The 20352-nt window shown below is 35.1% G+C and overlaps 2 protein-coding genes across 3 annotated transcripts; one reads left to right on the top strand and one right to left on the bottom strand.

Moving 5' to 3' along the window:
• Positions 1-13975: 13975 nt before the first annotated feature.
• Positions 13976-14645, bottom strand: LOC115624189 (antennal-specific protein OS-C). Its single transcript, XM_030518787.1, has 2 exons — positions 14542-14645; positions 13976-14455 (listed from the first exon to the last, which is right to left on the bottom strand). The coding sequence occupies exons 1-2, from the start codon at positions 14626-14628 to the stop codon at positions 14081-14083; spliced, it is 462 nt and encodes a 153-aa protein (XP_030374647.1). The 5' UTR covers positions 14629-14645; the 3' UTR covers positions 13976-14080.
• Positions 14646-16894: 2249 nt separating this feature from the next.
• Positions 16895-20113, top strand: LOC115623487. Of its 2 annotated transcripts, XM_030517858.1 has the most exons (6): positions 16895-17044; positions 17744-17916; positions 18009-19279; positions 19455-19460; positions 19550-19708; positions 19772-20113. In XM_030517858.1, exons 2-6 carry the CDS (start codon positions 17758-17760, stop codon positions 19851-19853), a joined length of 1677 nt encoding a protein of 558 aa, XP_030373718.1. In that variant the 5' UTR covers positions 16895-17044; positions 17744-17757; the 3' UTR covers positions 19854-20113. The 2 variants fall into 2 exon arrangements, with proteins under 2 accessions (XP_030373718.1, XP_030373719.1); XM_030517859.1 differs by lacking the exon at positions 19455-19460 and having other exon boundaries at positions 16896-17044.
• The last annotated feature ends 239 nt before the right edge of the window (positions 20114-20352 follow it).

The following is a 20352-nucleotide window of genomic DNA, read 5'->3' as shown; positions in this document are numbered from 1 at the left end:
GCAACTTAGATATATTTATATTGAAATTATATTTATGAATCAATAATAGAATACTGTATTGAGAACTCACCTACTCTATATACTTGTGATTAATCTGAATTTGAAGTACACCTGGATGCCAAATTTGTCAAATGCTTGTCAAAAGATACCAAATCCAAAATAGAATAATAGGCGTCCCATGATCATGGTTAGGCTATGAGAAATAAAAGAAGAAATATTGTATTCTGCCTCGGAGGACTCCCATTTGGCATCTGCTGCTTTATATCTACAAGTATCTAAATATAATGGCCAATAGATTATTTTTTTCATTGAAAATTGTTGTAAAATATTAAAAATAAATATAAAAAAAGAGGTCTTCTGAATTCAATACTTTTTTCTAAAAATTGTTACTCTTTATATCTAGACTGCATTATTATTTTCTTAAGCAGTGCACTTGGATGTATGAAATAGTGTGAACAGTCTGTTGTAAGCTGTGCAGCCCCTTCAAAAGACCTCAATAACATAAAATGCTAAAGCCACTTGCTTGGTAAAAACAATTTTGTCGTCCCCCCAAGTAACGGCCACAAAAGACAAAAGCACTAAAGTAGAAAAAACAAGAAAAGAAAAAATAATAAAGGGGAACAGAACAAAGCAATTTACTGGAATTACAAGAGCAGAGCGTCTCTAATTGTTAAGTAAGCATAATGTGTGTAACATATGGACAAAATGAAGGCAGTCGGGGCTGGGACTGGACTAAAAGACTCTGCGACTCTCTGACTCAGTGACTGGCTCCGAAAGTGCTGGGCTCTTTTGTCTGTGCATGTGAAATTATGGCAGTACGAGTGTTTGCACGATTATGTTGGCCGCAGGACATGTCAGCGGAAATGCAGGAGAAGCTGTAAGTAGAGGTAGTCAGAGTCGTTGTACAAATGGATTGGCAAAATGTGAGAAGAAACTAAAACGAATTTTAGCTGCGAACTCTATTAAAAAAGTGATATCTACTTTATACTGTAAAGAAAACAGGCTTACAGGTTTAGAGACAGAGGCAGACTAAGAAAAAATATTTCTTCATCTGTAGATATGTATGTTATGTATGTAGCAGTTTCACATTCTTATATATTCCTAAACCATCGCCCAAACTAAACATGATTCTTATCTACAGTTAAATTACATAATCTTCATAGCTCTAAACATAACATAAAAAAATGTTCAAATATAAAAGAGAACAGGGGAAGTTAAAACAAAGAGCTGAAAATATAATAAAACAGCAACAGTTGCTTTAAAATCGACAGTAGCAGCACTCAAAAGATGGGATCATAAAACGTAATATAAAACCCAGACTTGAAGCAACACAAAAAACACATTGCGCTGGGCGCACTTAAAAGAGCAGACACCGTCCATGCAGCACACATTAAAAGTGTGCCCCACACCCTCTCCCACTCCCACTCCCTGTCCCACTCGCAACAGCCCATCGTCAAGACACAAGCCATGAATCCGTCCCATATGGGAGCACGAACGTTCCATGAAGTCGTTGAAGCAAAAGTCCCGCCAACAAAAATGTCATAAAATTTTTGCTAACATAAAAATTAAACCACTAAACGCAGCAAAATGTTGTCTTGCCCGCACCCCCTCACCCCTCAGCCCCTATCTTAATGATGAGGTTTTCATAATGCGCCATCCATTCTAACCAGCAAGTAATGCAAACAAGTTTTTCATGCCACAATGGAGTTCATAAAACAGATCGCCTCTGCCCCCAACAACCCCACAGAAAAACAAAAAAAAATAACAAAAAGTTCTTGTCAATGTCATTTAAACTTTCCGGTCATGCAAATGTCAGTAAAAAAGAGAGTTCCAGAAAAAAAAGCGCATATATAAAAAAACATTCACGTGCGCTTATTAGATTAGAAGTTGGGGCGCTTGATGATATTCAATAATAAAGACAACACACAGACATAGTACATGTCTGTATATGTTCCCACTAGAGATGCCACGAAATGACGCAACACGGAAAAGTTGGTAAATATTTATGAGAATTCCATAATTAGTTGTGGCTTTGCATAAAAGTAAAACAGCCGACCTTTTTGATAGCAAAACATGTTTTTAATGCACAAAATAGAAAATGTTTAAACAAAATTCAAGAATATTATTAAATGTGATTTAGAGATTTGTGCTTAAAAACTAATAAGTTAGTCGATTAATAGATTAATTGAAGTAATTTTTAAATCAATGGTATTATGAATTGCTTGTTAAAATGCATTTTTTTCAATATTTGTAAAATAAAACCATTAAATGGATTAACAAACAGTTAAAACTGATGAATGATTTGCATTTTCCATATCAGTTAATTATTAAATTATATTACTATTTTATTCTTCTTGAGTTCTTAGCAAAAAAAAAAAAAACCTAACTTTTATATTTATATCATATAATTATTATATGATTTGTAAAATATAACCATCAAATGCATTAACAAACTGTTAAAACTAATCAATGATTTGCATTCAATATATTCTTCTTGAGTTGTTAGCAAACAATACCTAACGTTTAAAAGTATTCCTTTTTTCTTTATTTCGATCTGGAAATTGAGCTTCATTGTTGATACTTTTAAATAAGTTTCAGAGAATATATATTTCTTTATTTCAGAAACTGATTTGTCGCCATTCAAACAAATATTAAAAAATTACAGAGAAGCTGTTGCACAGCATTACTTATGCTGAAAATAATATAATTTTAGATGTTAAATTTCTTTTACACAATTTCTTTTCACAATTTTTCAATATTGCTTACTTAGGTGGCTGAACCAGGGTACCATAAGGTGGGGATAATACCAAGGGCTAAATAAAATTATAACTGTGAGCGATAAGAAACGAATTCTTAAGAAAATGAATTAAATATTCAATTCATTTTTTAACACGATTTTAACACGAATTTCTAATCGAATAATATATTTATTAGCAACCTCGGGGTTATCCATTACAATATACAAGTATGTATAACTCTAGAAGAAAGGGTTAAATACATATGTATTTGAAATATTCAAATGCAATCCAAAATTGCACACAACACATTATTTTAAGACAAAGTCTTTCGTTTTGAAAGAGTGGGGTGATGAATACGTATGGATTCATACTATTTCCGATTTCTCACCGATGTGGCAGCGAAAAATATCAACTCTGAGCTAAAATCTCTTGATTGGAAGAATTAAGAGCTTGTTGATTTTATTAAATAATCGTATAGGATTATTTTTCTACACATATTTTCCCAGTAATTCAATATTAACTCTTGCCTGATTATGTTTTAGAGTAAATGGATGAATTACTATTAATTAATTAATATCCAACATATGGGAATACATATGTATTAAGTGAGTATTTAGTGCTTCAAGGAATTCCCGGTATTTCAAGACCATTTATAGTACGTGTTAAGGGAAATAGAAATGTTATTCGAGCTAAAAAGATTATTGTATGTTCAAAACCACGCTTTCAAAGCCATGTGCACTAAAAACTGAGAAATGATCTTAGCCATAAATGCAATAATTTTGTATAAACCATTAATAATATTTTGTATGCACTACATACTCTACGTGTATATGCATTATTATTTCAACGAATACAGAACGGAGATGGAGCACGATAAAAACACGGCCCAGGACCACCTCTAGTTGGGATATGCGTTATATTTGTGTGTGCTTCGCATAAAAACCACTTGCGTCAACAGTTCAGATATGCTTCGGTTCGCCTTTAGAATTTAATGTGCTTATAATGCCGCCTGCTGGCTCTTGACTTGAGAACGGAACTGATGTGTGTGTGCCTGCCTGTCTGTCTGTCTGTCCGTCTGTTTGTATGCGTGTGTGAATCGAGGGTGTCTGCGATTTGGCTTTGGTTCGGGTGGGCGTCACGTACGCGCGTAATTGTTATCGCACCCCTCGCACACACGCACACACGCATTGGTCTTTAACGGCAAATGATGTCAATTTTAGTGCCACCCTGCAGAAGATCAACAACAACAATCTCAATCTCTCCCCTTCACACAAATTTGAAAAATGCTCAGCGCGCGCAATTTTGTTATTCTATCGAAATTGACTTAATTGGTGCATGAAGTGTGCGTGTGCGTGTCCTTGCAGATTTCTCAGGCGCTCTGGCATTGCTTGGCTAGGGTAGAGAATTCGTCTAGCTGCCTGGCAACTAATCCCAACAATTACGAACTAAAATTAGTCAAGCAAAAAATGTACTTAGCACACTTGCGCTCGCAGTACTTCATTATTCGCACAGCCATGCACCTGGGCATCATTATAATTTGCAGCAATCCCTTAGCATAATGCATAGCGACGCCGGAAACAACTACAACTACAACCGAAATTGGGCAACAACAACAACAACACCACTACACCACTACATCGCGCCAACATCTAACTTGATTAGCATAAATTCGTCCACGTCTTTGGGCCGCCACTTCCATCCGGTCTCTAACAGTGGTGTGATGTGAAACTTCAATTGAAATTGGGGGCAAAACTAAACTACGTTCAGACAGGCAAATAATTTGCACACATCCTTAAAAAATGGCTATTTCAATTCTAAACTCATCTATATATTATGCATCTTCTTGGGGATTAAGTTAACTCTTTCGCTATTACTGATATTCTTTTAAAGGCTGTTATTTTTTATACAACTATCAGACTTCTATTAGTTATCTGTTAAGCTTCACTATACCCTGAATATTGTCATGAACTCCAACTTTATTATCGTTATTTTTGTTAATACATATGTATTTAAGCCATTAATAGTGCTGTAAAGCTTCGATATAGCCCCGCAATAAAAACAACATGCCCTTAAAAAAACAAGACAAAATACAGTCAATGGACACATCTTGTTTTCAAATAGTGTTAAATTATTACAAAATATAGTCAACTCATTCAACTTAAAACAAAGAAATTACATTGTCTATCACGTTTATTGTGTTGAACTCGTTTTGTGATTGTATAACACTGGCAGTTCTTTGTTCAAGCATCGCCTGCTAAGATCATTATGTCTGTGATAATTGTTCGTCAACGGAATTTAATGTTAATGTCTGTTAATCTGAAATTATGCATCTGTAGATAATTTTAAACATATTATAAAGTTTGGTTCCGATTCGCTTGCAATAATTTGATTTAAGACAAAATCAAAGAAATAAATATTAACACAAATTTGACTCAAATGTTTACTAAGACTTTTGATTGCTAGTTATGGGCCATTAATGTCATCATCGAGACTTAGAGTTTTATCAAAAGTTATCAGTAGCTATATCATGAATTAAGAGTTATTATTCAAAAGCTCCACAAAACTCGATAAAAAAAAACGTTTTGAGAACTTCATATTTAAGCAGTTAAGCAACTTATCAGCGCTTTGTGAATATTCTAAATGTTTAAAGTTGTTTCTTAATGGAGAATTATTGTTTATTTTATTAAACTGTTTTTATGAGCCAAATTAGACTAAAAAAGCTTAACAAAACTTGATGAAAAACCAGACTTGCATTTTGGGAATTTCATCTTTAAGCAGTTAAGCAACTAATTTGCGCTTTATAACTATTTAAAATATTTTATGTTGTTTCTAAATGTAAAACTTTTTGTTCTGTGCCAACTTAGACTAGAAAAGCTTAACAAAACTTGATGAAAAACTTGCATTTTGGGAATTTCATCTATAAGCAGTTAAGCAACTAGTGTATGCTGTTTCTAAATGCTAAACTTTTTGTTCAATGCGAAATTAGGTTAAAAAAGCGTAACAAAACTTGATGAAAAACCAGACTTGCATTTTGGGATTTTCATCTTTAAGCAGTTAAGCAACTAATGATCGCTTTGTAACTATTTAAAATATTTTAAATGTTAAATGTTAAACTTTTGGTTCTGTGCCAACTTAGATTAAAAAAGCGTAACAAAGCTTGATGAAAAACCAGACTTGCACTTTGAGAATTTCATCTTTAAGCAGTTAAGCAATCAATTAGTGCTTTGTGAATATCTTAAATACTTTAAATAGTTCCTAAATATACTTATTTTTATTATATTTTTTTGTCTTCTGCTAACTATATATTTTTTTTTTGAATATGTTCTCTATATAACTAAAAGTTTTTATGCATATTGGCACCACTGTGCATCCGCGGCGTCTTTTGTCAACATGTCGTGCATGCAAAGCAGTCACATCACCAGCAGCAGGAGCGGAACAGCAGCCTGGCACAAAAGTTTTTAAGTAAAATGCAGTCTGACATGCCATGGCCCGCAAACGTGCTGGTCGACTCCCACACAGACATGCAGCAACTATATAGTACCAGTATAGGTATATACTTGCATAGTATATAGCCAACATGTGCCACTGGGTCTGTCTACTTATTGCACGACTAATGTCAGTTGCAGGCTAAGGTAGCGAAAAGCGTAAAGCGAAAAGTTCCTGAGCCCGTATCCTGCGGCCAAATGCGACAAACACAAGAAACTTTTCTTTTAAAGTGCAATTCTTAAGATTCTGTCGGAGAGCATATACACATAAGTTCTATATATACATACTCATATATACATATACATATATACATCTATTTACAGAGAGCCTTTTGTCAGGCGTTGGCATGCGGTTGTATGCCATTCAAGCACAAATTACTTCCAACTCGCTGACGCTGAGAACACTGACTGGTGACTGGGTGAAGGACGAGCCAGGCAGCAAGGACGACTTTGGCCCAAGTTGTTTTTCAACTTGGTCCGCTTCGTTCCACCCCGTGTGCTTCGTGTCGAAGGCATTTTGAATGGGTTCATGCTCATTCATTTGGCAAGGATCTTACGCCAAAAATTCTGCATTCCACAATTTCCATCTTCTCTGGCAGCTGCAACCAAATGAGACCACCGACAACAACAACAACTATAATAACAATAACAATGAGAATAACATCCAACCAACAGTCTGCATAATATTGCAATTTTCTCAAAGAGCGCCCAGTTTATGTCGCTATTGTTGTTTTTGTACGCATATCTTTAAGAATGCCAATGCTTAATTAGCGCTATTTGTCTTTGCACAACAACAAGAAGTACAACAAATCTTAAGCTACAGAGCAATTCTTTTCATACTTATTTTTATTTTTTTCTTATCTGAACACTTACAGACTTTGATGCTATAATCATATTTTAGTGCGGTTCGACTAATTGTACAGCGCCAAGTGCTTGGCAGACAGGCCAAGATATAAACAGCTAGGGTTGTTCGAGGAGTTGAGATGCCTTGAGATTGGTTTTTAGCCGACTTCAAAAAACACTCGACTGGGTGAACCGCTTTTGATGATTCCTTTACCATTTGTAAGCTGGTGGTTCCCGAATGGTCCCATTTCAAAAATCGCTTAAACATACCCCATTTAGTCCAAATACCAAAAAATTCTATTCCTGAACAAGATGCTGTTACTTCAAAATCAATTCGAGACATTCAATGCACTACACCTGAAGTCGGTTTATTTTTTTGTTAAAATTTTACTTTTCAATGCAGGCTATCGAGCTCGACCAAAACTTCTCATTGGTTGGTTGCCTGGCTGTGATTATGTGTTTGTCTGAAGTACTTTACAAAGAAGGAGAAGGAATGGCTCTTTTAAATTCAATTTCATAATAACATTTATTGGCTTGGCACAGAATATTAAAAAAAATCAGATTAATAAGATAATATTGCCAAATAAATAAGAACTAATTGTTTCTTTCCCAAGTTTTAAAAATGTCTGAATCATCATAGTTATGCAATTTGAGTTATAAATCGGATATTCACACTGATGAGTTAAAATTAATGACTGATAAGGAGCGCTTAAATGTAAATGCAATGTAAACTAAATGTAAACAAAATGTAAAAGAAAAGTGAAGCAAATTTAAATTTTACATTTAATTTATAAAAAAGTGTAAATAACTGTCAAATATATATGAATGAAATAAAACGTAAATCAAATGTAAATCAAATGCAAATGAAATATAAATTAAATGCAAATGAAAAGTAAATCAAATGCAAATGAAATATAAATTAAATGTAAATGAAATCTAAAACAAATATACATACATTAAATTTTTCCTTTTTGTATTTATTTCATCAATAAACAAATATGTCGATGTAAAACAAAATCAATAGAAAACTTCACAAAAAGAGTAAAAAGCCATTAAAAAAGTTAAATAAATGTAATCTTGATCGATTTAGCTAGAGAAAACTACAGCTGTTAGAGAAATTAGGTAAACATAGGTAAGCCTCTACTTCGATCAAACATTTAATCTAGTTCTCCTATTTTTTTGTTAGTATAAAATATTTCCTTCAAATACATTTTGTATCTAAAATTTAAAATTGAAAATAATGATAAATAAATGTATTGATTAAAAAGCTTATAAATGTTTTAATTTTTACCATATATTTGGTATTTTGGACCTAATCTTATATAAAAAAACGATTTTTAAATAAACTGCACTACAGATAATTGAAATATATGAGCAAAAACATAATTTTCAAAACCGTTTTGCTTAAAAATCAAATTTGAAACTTAATTTACTTTTAGAAATGAATAGCAATGATAATTAAGAAATACGTTATGAATGAATAAATCTTTAGAAAATAATAAAACAAATCAACATCCACACAAGTCTGAAGAATAAATAATAAATAAATGACATTCGTGGAACTTGTCAGCAGATTTGATTAGAACTGTTTACACTGTTTGTACATAAATTGGTTTAAATATCGCTTGAATTTTATTTATATTATATTTATAATGTGGAAGTCGCTGGCATAAATGGACTTAATTAACCAATCAACAACTTGAGGTTATTCCGTAAAAGTTCAGCTTTCGAATTAAACTATAATTGATTTCAATAAATATGTGTATAAGCTTAAGCTGCACTTTACATAAAAATCCCACATACTTGTATATTGCAATAAATGGAATGTTTTGGCCTAAACTACAAGTACTCCCCAGGCACCCCATCCATCTCGCACACATGGTTCACAACTCTGGTTGGTAAATTCACAAGACATTGTAAAACATGCGTAGCTCTGCCCCGGCATTAAAGACGTGTTAATGAAGCAGGCATGCGGGCCAGCGAAGTTGGCCTAAGTTGTCGTTGCCATCAACGCCAGCGCTGAATGAATTTGTGTAAATTGCAAATCATGTTGACGAGCCGTCCCCAACCGAGGCACAGTGGTTGCAACTCTCAATCAAGTCATTCCAAACTATAGTAAAATAAATTTGAAATTGTTCATCTTTCTGAATGCCAACATGTTGCTATTTAATCTAATAAAGGGTGCAACAAATTCAATTTATTCTATTCTATTTACATAATTACAAAATTCAGATAAAAGGTTTCAAGATCAATAGAATTAAGAAAAGAACGTATTAGGAAAGAAGTGTACATTTAAGAATACATATTTCTAAATTATAAAAAAAACATAGGTACAATTAACTAAATAAAACAAATACGGGATTGTTAAGTAATTGAGGTAAGCCAGTTAGTTTCTGTGTTTAAGTTCAAGTTTTAAAACTCCAAAATAATATTTGAAGCTTTTATTTATATAGCCAGTTTATAAAATTGAAATAAAATTAAAATGGACACAAAACTGATCGGCCTTCGTAAGTGCCTGGAGTCCCGTTATCTATTATATTCCTTTTAATTTTTGTAATGCTAGATGGGCTGCTCTTCTCTTATCGCTATCGAAAAGACTGTGACTTTAAGGGCACTTTTTAACAAATCAACCAATCTATAGAAATCATTTATTTACTTGTATATGGATATGAATGTGTACCTCAAAAGTAACAGTCCTTTACATTTGTAGGTTTTATTTTCTGAATATATTTTGCTGTTTTGAAAACGTAATTCCTATTGAGATTAGGAATAACTTAAATTGTTTTAATTTTGTTGTGTATAAAATGTAATCAGTAAGTTATCGAAAATAAGACTAGTCGATATAAGAGATAGAATAAGTCGATACAAATTAAGAGATTGATTGTAAAGAAGAAGCAGACACAAGCACATGCTCAAAGAGACGCTCTGAAACTTAATTTAAGAAAGTTTATTTTTACTAAAAATGCATTCACATGTAAAATTCGACTATATTTCCGATATGGAAAACGAAATTATTTATCAAAAACAAATAATTTAAAAAAACTTCGGGTGAACACCAAAAACTAAACACTATTGTTATTTCAATATTTGATATACTTGTATGAAAACAACATATAAGTTTCCAAGTAATTGCTTAATGAATGAACCCGAACCACAAAGCAATATTGTGGTTTCGAAACTATTAATAAAAACTTTTCTCTGCAATTTCTGAATTAGAATAATATATTTATAAATTAATTACAAGCTCTTATCATTCAATTTATTTATAACGATGCTAAGCACTTGATGACTCCAATTTGAATATCTCTCCCTATAATATGCTTTCTGCATCAAGGCTAACACCATTTTAAGCATTTAATGCAGCTGAGCAGAGAATAGTTGTGCAGGTAACTTGCAATTTGTGACCACTGTGCGGGTGCGGGCAAATCTGAAAAAGTGTTCAGCGCAGCAGGCGAACAAACAAACAAACATGCATATTGTGCCACATTATGATTATGCATGTGTGTGTGTGTGTGTGTGTATCTGTGAGTGCGATTGTGGAAGGAAGCGAGCTGCTTGCTTGACTGCTGCTGGATCAGTGCGTTGGGATCTTTGCTGAACTGGCCTGGCCTGTGCTGGCCTGGCCTGGCCTGGCTTGGCTCGGCCTGTTGTACTAAATCAACATCATTAAGTTTTCTGTTTATAAAGAAAACACTCGAGCATTGGCGCTCGTTCAGTCTTTAGTGCGTTTTTGTTGCCCTCCTCACTTGTTCTCACTTGTTCATCATTTTTTTTTTTTTTTTTTTGTTGTACTCTCCTCACTTTATTTACACAAACTGAAGATGTAAGTTGTTTGTGTTTCACTTTTTTTCTTGTTTTTTTTTTCCTCCTCAGGCCTGTTCAATGCAAGGGTCCAATAAGCGTGAAAATAAAAAGAAAGAAAAAGAGTAGAGCCTACTGCAAAGTTTTGCATAATGTGTTAAACACAAATTAGCGCAAAAACTGAAGTTTCTCTTCTTGCATATTTGCGGAGCCATTTCCATTTGCCAACGAGTTCTCGGGCGGGGGGCCCAAGTGCAGGGCCAAGGCATCAATTATGTCGAACTTCATACTTCAGGCAACATGTGGAGGGGCGCAACAAAATGTGGAAGAAAGCAAATAAACAAAAAACTCATGAAATTGTTTATACAATAAATAAAAGACTGTCTGTGTTAGCAACAACAACAAAAGAGCATAACAAGCATCGCACGAACAGCAAAAGTAACTTTAAGTTGCTTACAGACAGTCTGTCTGCCTGTCTGTCTGTCTGCCTGTCTGTCTGTTTGTCTGTCTGTCTCACAAAGAAGGATGTTCACACACGTACACATACTCGCCACTCATGGCTGCATAATGCCGTGGCATGCAGCTCAGATTACAAACGGGCCAATGTTTAAATACTTGAGTGCTGCACGAGCCTATTAACTTTTACTTTACGGTGCGACCCTCGCATTGTCAACACGACAATTCACTTAGACGCTCTTGTTGTTGCTATTGTTGTTGTGATTATTATTTGCTACTTTCCACAAAGCAGATGAACCAACTGCATATTTATGCTTGCTATATTTTATATCATACAAGTATTTTAAAAACTCTTCAAATATGTAACTGGAATGTGAAAAGTCGCTCACTCCGATTGAAATGTTAATGAAGAAAGATGCTGTTATTTCATCTATTAAATGGCATTAAGTATAATAGAAATTAATAAAAGCATTAAACTCTTTTCATTTACTTGGAAAATAATAATATTTTTAAAGATTTCTTTTCATTAGTTAATCAAACAGCATAAAATTTACATTTTAAACCAGAGAAAAGTGTTGATTAAAATGGTTCCATTCTCAGCAAATAAATAATTGTATTCATCTGGACTGTAAAAATGAAAATTCTGAAAACATTACAATCTGAAAGCGAAATACGTTTTATCTGCCTTATCGGACTATTTATTTTATGTTTACAAACCTTTATACTCATAAAACAAAGGAACTTTTTCAAAAAGGTAAGACTTTGTTTGTTAGCTATATACCAATACTTCAATATAAGCTAGTCATCACATTAAATTATGCGATTTAAACGACCAGGCGGGAATTCCATTTAAAATGCGAAAATCAAAGAAAAAAACGAAAATAAAACCCGCGAAAAACGACAAGGTTTTAGGGTAAAAGTAAATTTATTTACCTGACACATCAAAGCATATCATTTTATAAACTCAACGATTTTTTTACAAGTTGATATTATGACAATTCATATCATATAGTTGCATCCATCAATACTGATTTTTAACATTTTGACATGACTTTCATGCTTCTTTTTATTTGAAAAGAAAATACAAATAATCCATTGAAATGTTTCTCACGATTTTAAGACAAAAGTCCTTTTAAAAAAATCTATAAAATTTAAAATTTTATTTTTAACATCAACATTTATTTAAGTTTATTTTTTTAATACCAACCGAAAGTTAAAACTTGCAGCTAAAAAGATAACTTAATGCATTTTTGAACTTTTTGTAATTCATCAGCAAACAAATTATTGACGCAGCCTAGAAGTATGCAACAAATATTTGCTTCAATTGAAAATTTTCGGTAAAGCGCTGGAAAAGAAAATGTTCGGGAAGAATGTTAAAGAAATCAGTTGCTTATAACGGAAATCACTAAAATTGTGTAAAGAGAAACTTTAATTTGAAATAACTTATAAATGAAAAAATAATAGACTCCTTACCAAAACCACTTTAAGCACCAATATGTAAAGTAATTATTACGATTAAATAAAACAAGGCTCTTTTCCGTGCTTTAATTACTTAATAAACTTAAATTATATGTACAAGCCAATTGTTATGACTTAATAATTTATGATTAAATAACACAGCTCTCTTGCACGTTGCCAAAGCCATTTGTACAAGGTCGTACAAATTGTATTTTGATAGCTGTCTGATAAAGAGCTAACGCCCCTATGTCCTCGATATTGTCCAGCCGTATGGGCGTTTGTATGAGTGTGTGTGTGTGTGTGTGTGTAGGTCAGGTGAGTCCTTTGACACTTTATGAAACTTGTGACTCTCGCTTTCCCTAAAAAGTGAATTTTAAAATACCCTAACATATTTGCCACAAAATCAAGATGAGGCAATGTTATATATACTTGTAATTTCAAAAAACCATATAAGTTAAGGATATTTTAGAAATTATTTTGTCTATTATTTTTCATCTGAAAATGTATGCCATCAGCGACATGGCCATCTAAACAAAAGTAAAGCTTCGTGCTCTTAGCCAAGAAACTATATACATCTATAACGTCATATAAGTAAGTGTTTCAGAAATTTTCCAATATATTTATCGCATATTAAAGACTATTGGCTTGTCAAGCTCCCAACGTATTCTCAGATGCAATGGTTGCGTAACTAATAGGCATTACATTCTTGTTTATCAAATGACTCGGTTAAAGCAGCGAGTGGTACGAATTTTAGATTCAAAACGTGTTTGTTCAACGTCAGAGATGGTAAGAGTTTTTAGAATCGGCTTTAAAACAACTTAAATAGTAACTTTAAATGGTTTTCATTTTTTTTTAGCGTTCTACAATTGCAATTTGTTGCTGTCTGTGTCTAGTATTGGTGCCACAGGTGAAGGGTGCTAAAAGTTCCGCATTGGCAAAACCAGGCCAAGATTTCTTCAATAAATGCAGAGATATATTTGAAGAGAATTACTTAGCTGCGTACATCATTAAGGGCATACGAGAGAGCCTTCTAACGCGTATAGAACAACTATGCCAAGGAGGCTCCGCAGATCCAGTGATTTCTATTATAATATCTTCGAACCTATGGTGTGGTGTCAGTGTCATCGAAACTGTAGGTATGCTGTTGAACTTATTATTCAAGAATATGAAGCGGGAGTGCCCGCACTATAATGATTTCTGGAGCATGTATGTATTTATTTGATATGTATATGCACATACATTTATACAGAATTAAAAAATGTACCCTCTGAGGGACCGCTTTTAAAGACTGTTTTAAACTCAATTGGCTTGCAACTCATTCGAGATTGTAGATTGTAGATTTTGCTTGTAGTTCTTGAGGATCATGAGATCTCGGGAAATTCGCTCGCCCGCTAAATCGTTGGCTGGGAGAACAGCTTCGAGAATAATGGGAACAATTTTTTCGCCAACGCTTTGAAAGAGCTCCGCAATTTTTATAATTGTTGACGGATCTGGCAGTCCTGGTATTCCAGCTCGACTTGATGTGCTTGTTTCTGCAGATCGACGTCGACGGGATGGTGGCTCGTCTGAGTCCTCAACCGTTTCCTCAGAGGACGAATCATCTTCCTCACTTTTGTTCTCCCCATTACCAGTGTCGCCATTGTCATAGCCCTCTTCCAAGTTCACTGCGAGGATCTGCCAAAACAGAGGCACTCGCGAGATCAACTTTTTCTTCTTTTGTCCGAGCTAACATTCATTATTTGTGGTGGTCTTTAACTCACCTGCGGTCTGGCCAAACTGGACTTTGTCAGATATAGCAGCATTATAATGCCACACAGCATCAGTTGACGTTCAATACAAAAAGCCATTGCTTCTGTGGGCTGATCTTCTAATACACTAGTCGCACTACATGGCTCGAACTCGCATTTATTGCCACGAGCTTAACCCATTATTGCAATGGGCATTGCATGTTAAGTAAATTATAACCAATTTGAACACAATTTGAACAATTTAGTTTTATCTAATTGGTTCCTACCGCCGCCGATCGAGGCTGGCCCTACATTTGAGTATTACGTTTGGAAAGCTTTTCACAAGAGAACCCATAATGTACTTTCTTAAAACGCTGAATAGTTAAGGACTAACGGAATCGTACATCGCATTAAAAGTAAAGTATAAGTTGGCTTGAGTGTGGTAAAGCGAGATTAGTTAAAAAAGTAGCATTTTAACCAATTTTATTTAAAATTATATTAAAATCAATAAAAAATACTTGTTGTTAAAGCACAAAGACATTTTTCAAAATAAGACACCTCTCATGATTTCTTACGCAGCTCACAAAATTCATATTCAGATATTCACCTCTTGGCTGTGGTGGGCTTTTTGTAGTGTGGGGAATAAGTTGAGTTAATGGCAAGCAAAGCGAGCAGCTGTTAAGACTCGCTGTTGAGGCTCAGCTGTTAAGACCATCACTCACCAGTCCTCTGTATGGCTCTGTATGTTGGCAGTTATATTTTGAAAATAATAAATTAAACTTTACTTTTCTTTAGAAACTTAAAACTGAAAGGGGTGGTCGGATTATGCAAACCAATTAAATTCAAAGCACTTTTTTTATTTTAAATTGAACTTTAAATAATTTGAATTGCATTCAAAATTTGATTAACAATTCAGTTTCAACATTCCATTTACAACATCTAGCCATACATTAACATTTCGATCTGTTCAGTTCTTATTCTTACATACCAAAATCTTCCAATTGACCGAATCGAGTAATGTTGCAGATTTGGACATGGAATGCGTCGACTACTGCAGTTTTCTCGGCTGCTCTGTTTTCTTTTTTTTGCAACAAGCATAAAGCGTTCAATGCCCAGCTCGAAAAATAAAAAAACTAAACAAACAACGTGCAACTTCAGGTCGCACAGGTACCCAATATTGCTGGCAGACAGGTAGTTGTTGAGGCCTGCCTCTGACTGCCAATTCGCGTAAATTGCAACTTAAGCGTTATGCGCTGAGACCGACAATACATATGTACTTTTGCACATACATATGTATGTATATGTATGTATGTGTGTATGTTCATGGTGTATTATTAAACCAAATGTGGCTATGACGCCAACGTTATTCGAGATTGGTTGTGGAGTGGCAGCAGTACGCACCTTTAGCGCTTCTATACACAAAGTTGCAGTTTCAGTCTGTCTGGTCAGTGACCGAAGAGAGACGCAGAAATTGGCAGGCGAGACGATCTATCCATATCCATATACCCCCTATAAGCAAGTGCAAATTGAAGGGTGATAATTAAATGTGGTAGTCCATTGATTTTTTGATTAAATAAATCATTCATGTTATTGCTTACATAAACTGATTTAAAAATGAAACTATTTGCATGAATGCATGTCAACATTAACGAAAACCAGATTGCAAAGTGAATTTTAAATCAATAAAATAAAGTTCTTAAGCACTGTCAACGATTGTTTATATTGTTTTGCTGGCATAAAGAAATATTACAAAAAGAAACAAAACGTACATTTTTATAGCAAACCAAAGTGTGAAATTATTATTGGCTTTTAGCCTTCAGTGAAAGTGACATTGATAGTTTAAGCAATTTATTTATTTGGGTCAACAAGACAAGCTGATGATATAAGAACAGTTTTACAAAACACATGAAGAATAATAAATCTCACTAATATAATTGCCCGCTGAGGGAATTTTATTGTTTTGAAATAAAATATTGAAATATAATTATGTGATTCGTTTGGGGGGCTGCATTTACGTTTGAATGAAATTCCCTCAAACTACATATTAACAAAGTTCAACAAATTAAATAGTTTCGATTCTATATAACCAATATACAATTATTTTGTGAATAATAAAATAAATAAAATTGTTATATTTGATTATTCTTTTAAGTATCTTTATAATCGCTTTTAATTTCACTAACTTTATTATTTTGCAATCATACTAAACAAAATTGTACTTTCTTTGCATTTCAAAATTGCCGCGCCACATAAATTTCCCTAGAAATTTCCTTAAAACCTTCTCTCGGTCTCATCACTGTGTGACAGCTCTCACGCGCCGCTCACGACAACCTTACGCTTTCGTGCACGATGAAATTATTTGCGCGCCTTAAACGTTTCACTGCCACCACCAACATCACGACTGTGCCAGTTGAGAAAAAAGAGGCGTCAGTGACAGAAGTGGCAGTAAAAGAGATTGAAAAGGCAGCGTGTAGAGAAGTTTATAAAATTATAACTGAAGATAAATTGCTAGCAGGCAGCGCAAAGGAATCCACAGGTAATTTAAACTAAATCATAGAAGTACTACTAAAAATACAACAAAATGTGGCATATGAGCCCCCATTTATTAGCTGACGTAACAAACAGCAATCATTACACAGCATTTACATATGTATGTATGTATATGTGTGAGTGTGCGATTTTGTGAACAATGGGAAAAAGCAATTTATGTGTGCATATGTGGTTGTGTTCCTTATCAGTTCATAGAACTAAACAATCTGCGTAGAGATAACGCAAAGATGCGTTAAATCCAGGCATTTTTTATAGCACAGTGCAAATTTTCGACAATGAACGCACTCTGTGACGTCAGACAAATGTAAAGTTCCATTGTTTGACTCTGTGTATGTACATATGTATGTATGTAACTGTATGTATGTGTGTATGTTGGGCGTTTGTACCAAGAATAAATGTAGGACTATGCAGCCATTGCTCTTAAGGTCAGTTATAAGAAAAATGAGGATTATTTGATTATGCCAATGATAAGAAGACACACACACATACAGATAACCTCAAAATTGCACCGCTTTAAATCACATGAGACTCTGAATACGGAGCTTTATTGCTGTAGCTTTGACAAAAGTCGAGAATCAGCTTACGTGCGTTCTCAGCTGTCGCTTAATTAAAGCTAAATTGATTCAATTTATGATTTCCCACTGACTGTACATTCTAAGAAAGTATTTTATTTCTTTCCCTACAGTCGCACTCAGCAACATGGTGCAGGATGAAAAAGTAGCCGCCGATGGCGCCGATGAGCAAATGCTCGGCGCGGATGAGAAATTGGCCGAGCGTCGGGATGAGGTTAAGTTCATCAAAGGTGATCAGCAGAATGGTGACGCCAAGATAGATATTGGAAATCCTAATGGCAAGCAGGTATGTAATAACAAACCACTAAATGAGGCCTTGAAATCGTGCAACGTGCACATTTTTTCTTTACCCAAATCTCAAACAAATTTATTTTGCAGGCCTTTACTGGCATGTCCAAGGAGGAGCTCATGAAGTACGCCAACGATCCGTTCTGGGTGCGCTTGCGTTGGATATTCTTCGTTTGTTTCTGGGCCATTTGGGTGGGCATGCTGGTGGGCGCTATACTCATTATTGTGGGCGCACCCAAGTGCGCTGCTCCGCAACCGCTGCCCTGGTATAAGCGTGGCGTGCACGCCAAGTTCGGTAGCTTGGATGACGCCTCGCCCAAAGATATAAATGTTGTGGAGAAATTGCAAGCAGCTGGTGCCATTTATGAATTGCCGGCCGCACTCACCTATCAGGTCAAGGAGCGTAATGTGGAGGCACAAATCAAGGAACTGGTGGATCATTACAAGAACAGTGATGTGCGTGTCATTTTGGATTTGACACCCAACATCATGAGCAAAGATTCACGTTTGGTTAAGGAGGCACTCACCGATGTGACCAAACGCGATGCCTTCGTTTGGGTCAACGGTGCTGGAGCCGCCGAGCCAACGAATTGGCTCAAAGTGGGCGGCAATCGCACGGCCTGGGAGAAAGTTGGCGATAGCTATGTGCTGTCGCAATTCGATGATGGCTTCTATGATCTGAAAATGAATAACTCGCTGGTGCGTCAGGAGTTTGGAGATGTACTGCAACATCTTATTGGACTAGGCGTGCATGGATTCCGTCTCAAGAACACTAAATTCTTTATGCTAACTCCAAATCTGGCCGATGAAGATGTTTCTACCTTCCCGAAGGACTTGAACTCCGATGTGAGCAGCTACGGTTTCTACAATCACAAGCGCACCGCCTTCCAAGAAGGTCTGGGCGATGTGCTCTACGACTACCTCAGTATTGTGAAGAACGCCTCCGCCGATGCCTTCCTATCAGTGGCCGAGGACATTATTCGACCCAGTGCCTATGAAATAAGCAATGCCGGCCCTCTAGGCATTGATTTGCCCATATATGGCCGATTCGTGCACACATTAAGCTCTCCATTGCCTAATGAGAATGTGCAACTGTCTCTGAACCAAACATTGGAAATGGGCAAAGGCTGGTTGCAATGGGACTTCGGAGTTGTGGAAGCAAAGCCCAAAATACATCATTCGGCAATTGCGCTCTTCATGTCCTTGCTGCCGGGCGTACCAGTGGTACCGGCGAACTCTTTCATGTATAATGAAGTGTCGGCACAGACTTACACCAACATCGAACTGTTGCGCAAGTCTCCTTCGTATATGCATGGCGAAATCAAGATGTATAGCGCTGATCCGTTGGTGGCCTATTCCAGGTAAGCTGCAAGCCTATAGCTAGGACCCTTCATGCCATATTTGTTGTCAGAATTAATTAATTAATTATTAATAAACACAAGACATTTAATGTTCTGACAACAATGTTGGCTACATTTAAAGCTTCATTATACTTACTACTTTTCCACTCCTTTAACTCATGCTTGCTCTTATAAGGCAAAGGTAAACTCTAACAAACCTCGAATTCTTCCAAATATTCACCAGATTTTTTAATTCTACTGAATTGTTTCGCCAAATTTTTTTCCCTATAGAATAAAGTCTGGCAATCCCGGCTACTTTGTGCTCCTCAATCCCACCGATCAGCCTGTGAAGGGCAATTTCGTCGATGTTCACGATCTGCCGGATAAAATGACTGTCCTGCATGTTAGTGATGATTATCTCAACAATAACGCCACCAAAGTGCAAGTCAAGTAAGCCAAGCATGTCTTCATATGATCAACATTTCTCTTTAAACGTATATATTCTACTTTCAGAGCCAAATTTGGCATTGCCGAATTGGAACTGGAGCCGTATTCCACGGTTATCTTAACTTATGTGCCTGTCAAGGCTGAATAAGCGCAAGGCCCTTTAGCTGCCAGACGCACATGACAATACACAACAATAATATAACTAAACGCGTTTGTAATGCTGTTCAAAAAATATTATATACCGATCATTATAAATTATATGTAACACTGACATTTTATGCCGCATGTTACAAGGTTTGTGGAACAATACGAAAAAAAACTCAAGAAGTTGTTGAAAATATTATTTCGAAAAACACTTCCGTTTGCAGACCATTTGCTTAAAATATATAAAAATTGCTTGCATTTAAACAATGTTGTGTTCTATTTGTTGGCTGTGGCATCCAGAAACTGGGTCTGCAAGTGGCAGTATCAAATTAAACAGTTGTACGAAATTTGGTGAGCTAAGAGCGTTATTTATTCATTCCTTTCTTTTATAATATAATATAATATTCTTTATTGTGTCTACTGACAAATCTTCTATCATAAAACGTGATTTCTATTCATTGTCTTTAGGAACCAAACGATTTTTTATTCGAAATCGTACCATA

This window comes from Scaptodrosophila lebanonensis, unplaced genomic scaffold (assembly GCF_003285725.1).
Source record: "Scaptodrosophila lebanonensis strain 11010-0011.00,11010-0021.00 unplaced genomic scaffold, SlebRS2 tig00000053-arrow-pilon, whole genome shotgun sequence".
NCBI classification, from domain to species: domain Eukaryota; kingdom Metazoa; phylum Arthropoda; class Insecta; order Diptera; family Drosophilidae; genus Scaptodrosophila; species Scaptodrosophila lebanonensis.
This window is presented reverse-complemented; position numbering and strand designations above follow the sequence as displayed.